Source organism: Lithobates pipiens, unplaced genomic scaffold, assembly GCF_037356315.1.
Source record: "Lithobates pipiens isolate NorthernLeopardFrog02 unplaced genomic scaffold, aLitPip1_a1.2 Scaffold_18, whole genome shotgun sequence".
Classification (NCBI taxonomy): domain Eukaryota; kingdom Metazoa; phylum Chordata; class Amphibia; order Anura; family Ranidae; genus Lithobates; species Lithobates pipiens.
The window spans coordinates 393,658,423-393,668,576 of NW_027507758.1; the positions used below are offsets into that span (position 1 = coordinate 393,658,423).

Here is a 10,154-nt window from a genome sequence, read left to right on the forward strand (position 1 = left end):
CACCCGCCAATATCCTGCAACACTGCAATGCTCTGCAACACTCTGCAATGCTCTGCAACACCCACCAATACCCTGCAACACTCTGCAATGCTCTGCAACACCCGCCAATACCCTGCAACACTCTGCAATGCTCTGCAACACCCGCCAATATCCTGCAATGCTCTGCAACGCCATACTCTGAGATACCCAGCCATATCCAGCCATAGTCGGTGATACCCTGCAATACCCAGCCATAGACACCCCCCCCCCCCCCCCCCCCGCCGCCCTCCAGTGCTTCTACCGACTCGCCAATACGATCGAATCCAGAATCTTTTTTTTTTTTTTTTTTTTCAGGCTTCCCAGCTTAGAGGTGAGATGCGGGGTCTTATTGACCCCATATCTCACTGTAAAGAGGACCTGTCATGCCATATTCCTATTACAAGGGATGTTTACATTCCTTGTAATAGGAATAAAAGTGATCAAAAAATTTATTTTTGGGGAAAAAAATGTCTAACTAAAATAAAGAAAGTAAAATTAACAATAATTTTTTTTTTTTTTAAAGTGCCCCTGTCCCCATGTGCTCACATGCAGAAGCGAACGCATACTTAAGTCCCACCCACATATGAAAACGGTGTTCAAACCACACATGTGAGGTATTGCTGCGAACGTTAGAGCGAGAGCAATAATTCTAGACCTCCTCTGTAACTCAAAACATATAACCAGTAAAAAAAAATCGTCGCCTATGGAGATTTTTAAGTAGAGACGTTTGGCGCCATTCCACGAGCCTGTGCAACTTTGAAGAGTGACATGTTAGGTATCTATTTACTCGGTGTAACTTCATCTTTCACATTATGCAAAAATTGGGCTAACTTTACTGTGTTTTTTTTTTTAAGCACAAAAAAAAGCATTCGAAAAATTGCTGCACAAATACCGTGCGAGATAAAAAGTTGCAACGACCACCATTGTATTCTCCAGGGTCTTTGCTAAAAAAAACATATATAATGTTTTGGGATTCTATGTAATTTTCTAGCAAATAAATGATGATTTTTACATGTAGGAGAGAAATGTCAGAATTGTCCTGGGTGCGCCAGAACGCCTGATGGCGCTCCCTGCATGTTGGGCCTCTGTATGTGGCCACACTGTGTAAAAGTCTCACACATGTGGTATCGCCGTACTCGGGAGTAATAGCAAAATGTGTTTTAGGGTGTAATTTGTGGTATGCATATGCTGTGTGAGAAATAAACAGATAATATGACAATTTTGTGAAAAAAAAAAAAAGTAAAAAAAATCTTGATTTTGCAAAGAATTGTGGGAAAAAATGACAACTTCAAAAAACTCATCATGCCTCTTACTAAATACCTTGGAATGTCTTCTTTCCAAAAAGGGGTCATTTGGGGGGTATTTGTACTTTTCTGGCATGTTAGGGTCTCAAGAATTGAAATAGGCCATCAGTACTTCAGGTGTGATCAATTTTCAGATATTGGCACCATAGCTTGTGGACTCTATAACTTTCACAAAGACCAAATAATATCCACCAATTTGTACTTATTTTTCCCAAAGATATGTAGTAGTATAAATTTTGGCCAAAATTTATGAAGAAAAAATTACTAATCTGCTAAATTTTATAACAGAAACAAAGAAAAATTAATTTTTTTTACAGAATTTTCTGTATTTTTTCTTTTATAGCACAAAAAATAAAAAACCGAACGGTGATTAAATACCACCAAAAGAAAGCTCCATTTGTGTGAAAAAAAGGACAAAAATTTCATATAGGTCCAGTGTTGCATGACTGAGTAATTGTCATTCAAAATGTGAGAGCACCGAAAGCTGAAAATTGGTCTGGTTATTAAGGGTGTTTACGTGCCCAGTGGTCAAGTGGTTAACGATGTAAAATGTGAACCGTATTTTTAACCCCTATCTAGACTTGATAGTGAAAAATAAGTGGCGCTAGATTACACACACGTGTATTAAACTACAATAGTGTAAAAATCGTGAACCTAAAAATAACTTCATAAACAATACAGTTTAACCACCTCAGTACAGTGCAGTTACACCCCCTTCCTGACCAGACCAATTTTCAGCTTTCAGCGCTCTCACAGTTTGAATGACAATTACTCAGTCATCCAACACTGTATCCATATGAAACTTGCGTCCTTTTTTCCACACAAATATAGATTTCTTTTAGTGGTATTTAATCACTAGTGGGTTTTTTATTTTTTGTGCTATAAATAAAATAAAACGTAAATTTTGTGAAAAAAATGCCTTTTTCTTCGTTTGTCATCAATTTTTGCTAATTAGTAATTTTTCTTCATAAATTTTGGCCAAAATTTATACTGCTACATATCTTTGGTAAAAAATAACCCACATTAGTGTATATTATTTGGTCTTTGTGAAAGTTATAAAGTCTGCAAACTATGGTGCCAATCACTGAAAATTGATCACTTCTGATCAGGCCTTCAGTACATCAGGTGTATCTCATTTCTTGAGACACTAACAAGTCAGGAAAGTACAAATACCCCCCAAATGACCCCTTTTTACAAAGTAGACATCCCAAGGTATTTAGTAAGTAGCATGGTGAGTTTTTTTTAAGTTGTCATTTTTTCCCACAATTCTTTGCAAAATGAAGATTTTTTTTTTTTTTTACTAAATTGTCATATTATCAGGTTATTTCTCACACACAGCATATGCATACAACAAATTACACCCCAAAATACATTCTGCTACTCTTCCCGAGTACGGCGATACCACACGTGTGAGACTTTTACACAGCCTGGCCACATACCGAGCACTAACATTGATGTAGTACCTTCAGATGTTCTACGAGCAAAAATGACGCATCTCATTTCTCAACCACCTATTACACTTTTGAAGGCCCTGGAGTACCAGGACAATGGAATTTCCCAAAAAATGACCCCATTTTGGAAAGCAAACACCCCAACGTATAATCTGTGAGGCATAATGAGTCTTTTGAACGGTTCATTTTTTTCCAGAAGTTTTTGGAATATGTGGAAAAAAATTAAAACGCATTTTTTTTTTACACAAAATTGTCAATTTATAAGATATTTCTAACACATAGCATGTATATAGCAAAAATGACACCCCAAAATACATTCTGCTACTCCTCCCGAGTATGGCGATACCACATGTGTAGGACTTTTACACAGCCTGGCCACATAGAGAGGCCGAACATTGAAGTAGTACGTTCAGGCGTTCTAGGAGCATAAATAACACATCTCATTTCATTCCTACCCATCACATTTTTGAAGGTCCTGGAGCACCAGGACAGTGAAATTACCCACAAAATGACCCCATATTGGAAAGCAAACACCCCAACGTATATTCTATGAGACATGGGCTGCAAATAGGTACTCGGGTACTCTGATGGGCTGGAGATAGGTACTCGGGTACTCTGATGGCCTGGTGACAGGTACTCGGGTACTCTGATGGCCTGGTGACAGGTACTCGGGTACTCTGATGACCTGGTGACAGGTACTCGGGTACTCTGATGGCCTGGTGACAGGTACTCGGGTACTCTGATGGCCTGGTGACAGGTACTCGGGTACTCTGATGGCCTGGTGACAGGTACTCGGGTACTCTGATGGCCTGGTGACAGGTACTCGGGTACTCTGATGGCCTGGTGACAAGTACTCAGGTACTCTGATGGCCTGGTGACAAGTACTCAGGTACTCTGATGGCCTGGTGACAAGTACTCAGGTACTCTGATGGCCTGGTGACAAGTACTCAGGTACTCTGATGGCCTGGTGACAAGTACTCAGGTACTCTGATGGCCTGGTGACAGGTACTCTGATGGTTTGGTGACTGGTATTTGGGTACTCTGAAGGGCGGTGACAGGTACTCATATGGACTGTGACAGGTACTCGGGTACTCAGATGAACTGCGACAGGTACTCGGGTACTCAGATGGACTGTGACAGGTACTCGGGTACTCAGATGGACTGGAACAGGTACTCGGGTACTCAGATGTGCTGTGACAGGTACTCGGGTACCCTGATGGACTGTGACAGGTACTCGGTACTCTAATGGGCTGTGACAGGTACTCGGTACTCTAATGGGCTGTGACAGGTACTCGGTACTCTAATGGACTGTGACAGGTACTCGGTACTCTAATGGACTGTGACAGGTACTCGGGTACCCTGCTGGGCCGTGACAGGTACTCGGGTACCCTGATGGGCCGTGACAGGTACTCGGGTACCCTGATGGGCCGTGACAGGTACTCGGGTACCCTGATGGGCCGTGAGAGGTACTCGGGTACCCTGATGGGCCGTGAGAGGTACTCGGGTACCCTGATGGGCCGTGAGAGGTACTCGGGTACCCTGATGGGCCGTGAGAGGTACTCGGGTACCCTGATGGGCCGTGAGAGGTACTCGGGTACCCTGATGGGCCGTGAGAGGTACTCGGGTACCCTGATGGGCCGTGACAGGTACTCGGGTACCCTGATGGGCCGTGACAGGTACTCGGGTACCCTGATGGGCCGTGACAGGTACTCGGGTACTCTGATGTGCCGTGACAGGTACTCGGGTACTCTGATGTGCCGTGACAGGTACTCGGGTACTCTGATGTGCCGTGACAGGTACTCGGGTACTCTGATGGGCTGGGACAGGTACTCGGGTACTCTGATGGGCTGGGACAGGTACTCTGATGGGCTGGGACGGATACTCTGATGGGCTGGGACAGGTACTCAAATACTCTGATGGACTGTGACAGGTACTCTGAAGGACTGTGATTGACAGGTACTATGAGGGGTGGTGACAGGTCCTCTTTATTGGGGGGGGGGCAGGCAGGCAATCAGTGTGATTGGTGTACACTGTATGCGGTAATGAGATGTTACCGCAATCTCCTCCTCACACACGATCGGTGTGTGAGGAGGAGAACCCGGTAACATCCCGTTACCGCGGTTTGTTTACATTTTAGTGATCGGCTGTGAAAGGATCACAGCCGATCACGTGGGTAAACAGCCGGCCAATGGCTGTTTACCAGCGTCGGTGACGAGCAGTGTTCCCGGGGAACACGCCGCCACCGACGTGCACGCGCAGCGCGATCGCGCGCATGCGCCGTGCACGTTCGGGGTGTGACCATCTGTGATCGGCCGTGACTTCATCACGGCTGATCACGTGGTAAACAGCCATAACGAATGGCTGTTCACCCCCTTCGGTGGCGAGCGGTGTCTCTGTGACACGACGCCACCGAAGAAACAGGGATGCGCGCGCACGATCGCGCGCATTCCCTGTTTAAACGGGAGGCCGTCATATGACGGCCTCCCGCCACAATAGGTGCGCCGCCTGGCCGTCAATTGACAGCCGGCGGTCGGCATCTAGTTAAAGTATTGCTGTAAAGAAAATAAAAATAATCAGTGCAACAATGTAATGATTATAATTATCAGTGTAACAATATCACCCTGTGACAAGTGAAAGTAAACTAAATTCAACATAAAAGTCCATAAGCATAATTGGGTTCATCCAGAAAAGAACTGATTCAGTGTAAACTTTTCTGATCTTCCACCACACCAATAAGTGCCAGTGATTCCGCTCCCTTTGGATGACACACTCACCAGATATTTATGCCTTACACTCTCGTGCTTGGCATATCTGCTTTAAGCCACACAAACAGGGTCAATTGATCTCCGTTATCCCACCCCAAGCATGTGAACAGCATCTCTCCACGTGAAAATAAAAGGTGCTTCACATAGTGTAATATTGTAGAACCAGTTTAATAAAACACTAAGTGAAAAACTTCAACCATTACACTCACATCACATCACTTCAAAGCCAGCAGGTAAAATCACAGCAGAAAGCTCTTGGTTAAAATGTCCGTAGTGGTATATAGTGTGGTCACGGCAGACCCGAGGTGTACAGCTTAGAAATCGCACTCACTAGCTCCTCTTAGCTTGAACCATCACTCCCTGATCTCTCGGGTGATAGTGATCTGTTTTACTGGTACTGATTTTACCACATTACACTATTTGGAGCACCTTTTATTTTCATGTGGAGAGATCCTGTACACTTGCTTGTGGCCGGATAACGGAGACCAATTGACCCTGTCTGTGTGGCTCAAAGCATATATGCCGAGCATGAGAGTCTAAGGCATAAATATCTGGTGAGTGTGTCATCCAAAGGCAGCAGAATCACTGGCACTTATTGGTGTGGTGGAAGTTCAGAAAAGTTTACACTGAATCAGTTCTTTTCTGGATGAACCCGATTATGCTTATGGACTTTTAAGTTGAATTTAGTTTACTTTCACTTATCACAGGGTGATATTGCTACACTGATTATAGTCATTACATTGTTACACTGATTATTTTTATTTTATTTACAGCGATACTTTAAACTGTATTGTTTATGACGTTATTTTCATTTATTTTTAGGTTCACGTTTTTTACACTATTGTAGTTTAATACATGTGTGTGCCACTTATTTTTCACTATCAAGTTTAGATAGGGGTTAAAAATATGGTTCACAAGAGCTAAGACTGTCTTAGCCTACCTTAACCACTTACCCACTGGCCACTTAAACCCCCTTCCTAACCAGACCAATTTTCAGTTTTCAGTGCTCCCACATTTTGAATGACAATTACTCAGTCATGCAACACTGTACTCATATGAAATGTTTGTCCTTTTTTCACACACAGATCTTTCTCTTGGCGGTATTTGATCACCTCTGGGTTTTTTGTTTATTTTTTGTGCTATAAATGAACAAATACTGAATATTTTGTAAAAAAAAAAAAAATGCATTTTCTTCTTTTCTATTATAAAATTTAGCAAATTAGTAATTTTTCTTCATAAATGTTGTCCAAAATGTATACTGCTACATATCTGGTAAAAATAACCCAAATCAGTGTACATTTATTTTGTCTTTGTGAAAGTTAGTCTACAAGCTATGGTGCCAATTATTAAAAATTGATCATACCTGATGTAATGAAGGCCTCATTTTGTGAGACACTAACAAGCCAGGAAAGTACAAATACCACCCAAATGACCCCTTTTTGAAAGTAGACATTCCAAGGTATTTAGTAAGAGGCATGTTAGTTTTTTGAAGTTGGCATTTTTTCCCAAAATTCTTACAAAATTAAGATTCCCCCCCCCCCCCCCCCACACAAAATTGTCATTATAACAGGTTATTTCTCTCACATGGCATGTGCATTCCAAAAATGACACCCCAAAATACATTCTGCTACTCCTCCTGAGTTTGGCAATTCCACATGTGTGAGACTTTTACACAGCCTGGCTACATACAGAGGCCCAACATTGAAGTCACACCTTTAGGTATTCTAGGATCATAAATTACACATTTAATCTCTCAACCACCTATTACACTTTTGCCATTTTTCCATTGTCCCTGAAGCACCAGGACAATTGAAACGTCCACAAAATTACCCCATTTTGGAAGATAAACACCCTAACATATAATCTATGAGGCATAATGAGTCTTTTGAACAGTTCATTTTTTTCAGAAGTTTTTGGAAATATAAGATATTTCCAACACAGCATGTACAAAGCAAAAAGTACGCACCAAAATACATTCTGCTGCTCCTCCTGAGTATGGCGATACCACATGTGCAAACCTCATCCACCAATCCTCTGCATCCCCTGTACACCTTGTCCGCCGCTCACCTCTGCACCCCATGGGTACCTTTTCCACTGCTCACCTCTGCACTGGCTGCATATCTGATCCACGGTTCGTGTCTGCACCATTTACAAACCTTGTCTAGCATTCACCCCCAATCCCTCCGCATCAGCTGCATAACTCATCCACTGCTCACCTCTGCATAACTCGTCCACTGCACTTCCTGTAGATCTTGTTCACTGCTCACCTCTTCACCCCTTGCAAACCTCTTCTGCTGCTCACCTCTACACCCTCTGCAAGCCTCATCCACTGCTCACCTCTACACCCCCTGCAAACCTCATCCACCAATAATGCAGCTGCAGAACTCCTCTACTGCACGTCTTGTTCACTGTTCACCTCTATACCCCCTGCAATTCTTGTTCACTGCTCACCTCCACACCCACTGCAAGCCTCATCCACTGCTCACCTCTACACGCTCTGCAAGCCTCATCCACTGCTCACCTCTACACCCCCTGAAAACCTCGTCCACCAATCATTTCAACTGCACCAGCTGAATAACTCGTCCTCAGCTCACATCGGCACTCTCCACATACCTCATCCACTTTGCTCACTGCACAACTTGTCCACTGCTGACCTCTTCACCCCTGCAAATCTTGTCCACCAAACATCTCTGCATCTCCTGCACACCATTTCCAAAATTCACCTCCCCACCCCCTGCATACCTTGTTCACTGTTCTCCTCTGCACCAGCTTCATACTTCATATACCACTTACCCCTGCACCAGCTAAAATGCCCTGTTCAGAACACACCATTGTACCCTTTCCGCTTCCCTGCTCACATTTTCCAAGGGACTCCTCTGCTCCGCCCCCCCCCCCCCCCCGGTCACCCTTGCCCTCCTCCACTGTTTCCATCTTGGCTTCCTTCAGCCCACCCTGACCAGTGGGGGAGGAGCAGAGGAGTCCCTTGTAAAATGTGATCAGGGAAGCGGAAAGGGTACAGTGGTGTGTTCTGGACATAACCCAAAATTTGAAGAGTAAGGCAGGTCATACACGATGCAAACCATGTATGGGCAGGCTGAATGTACCAAGTTGATTGAAAGATTGATTTGGGTACACGCAACATGCTGGATTTTACCTATGATTATCACTAGCGGCTGCTATAGCCACTAGCAATAATCATGGTCTTCTCCCGACAGGAGGGATTCCCACATCAACACAGTCTGTGTGGTTGCAGGAAAGAAATGTTTTCAGTGTATGGCCAGCCTAAGTTTATCTTTTGTAACATTGTTTAGTGGAAGCACCATATCCTATGCAAAATCTAGGACATGGGAACCTTTGGGCATGGCACCAATATTTAAAGCGTGCCCTTATCTAAGGAACAACCTTACTCTCCCTATGACAGTGCATGCGCAACAGCACTCTCCCTTCCTCTGTGGTAGTGGCTGCTGATCTTAGCTGGAGGAGCATGAGCACTCAACTCATGCAGAACTTATTTTATGACCCACCAGGAATATCATTTAAATTAAACACCTTTTTGCTCCACCAATACCTTTTTTATTAAACAGAGGACTCTTTTTATTGCATAGGGAATTCTAATACAATGACAATCTTGCTCTTTAAGAAACATATTGCTTCAGTAGTTTTACTGGAGTCTTGTTCTCTCAAATCTAGTAGTGTTATAGCCATTAACGATTTTCTTATTTTTCCTAACAGGTTGATGATTGTGGCTTTTCACTGAACCATCCTAATCAATACTTCATAGAAAGTCAGAAACTCCTAACTGGTGGTCAGGAGATCAAGAAAGAGCAAGCATCTGTGGATAGTTCTCAAGCAAACTCTCAAAGTCAGATAGCTTCCAGTTCGTCCAGTGCACTCATGAGCACACAGTCGGATGAGGTGGAAGATCTAGAACAGTTTTTTAATGAATGTTAAGCTACTAATGTATGAATACTAAGCTACTATTGTAATTTGTTTAAGGTTATGTGTTTGCTAGAGCATAGAAAATAAGCCCCACAGTGAACATAATTCCACTGTGCGGCTTATTTTATGTTAGTTAAAACAGCAAAATTGAGTCTCCAACAACCAATCAGTTCCGAACTGAAAAAAAAAACACCATTGCTTGTCCAATGTATTCCACATAGCCCTTGTCTCGTCAGGTACAATTATGAGTGTTTTCACTGTAGTATTTACAAAGAAGGAGGGAGGACAAATAAAAATACTAGTGTGAGCAAACTGTTCATAATTTTTGTATTTACTGGTGTTTGTTTTGTTTTTAATACAGTAATACAAATTGCTGTAAAACATTCAAATAAAAGTTATGACATGAATAATGAGTATTGATTTAGTATTTCTTCTAGTGTTGTATGTTATTACATTGTTTTCTTTATAATTATTTGTGAAACTTAATGGCAGGCAATCCACTACAAGAACTCAAAAGCAGGGTTTGTCTGCTTAAAGAAATTAAAGTTTGTCTGAGTAAAATAGCAAAAAAAGAAAACTCAGGACATCTCTATAAGAAGGCCCCTTTCACACTTGTGCGACTTGAGACCGCAAAGTCGCATATAAAGTCGTACCCTGTGATTTCCAATGAGTACAGT

At 42.8% G+C, this 10,154-nt stretch overlaps 1 protein-coding gene across 1 annotated transcript in view; it reads left to right on the forward strand.

Moving 5' to 3' along the window:
* The window catches only part of PRIM2 (DNA primase subunit 2), a 264,458-nt gene extending 254,571 nt beyond the window's left edge, over positions 1–9,887 (forward strand). Inside the window, exon 14 of the mRNA XM_077489506.1 lies at positions 9,271–9,887. Within this exon, the coding sequence (XP_077345632.1) occupies positions 9,271–9,489 (219 nt within the window). The 3' untranslated portion in view covers positions 9,490–9,887. The remainder of the gene's footprint in view (positions 1–9,270) is intronic.
* The last annotated feature ends 267 nt before the right edge of the window (positions 9,888–10,154 follow it).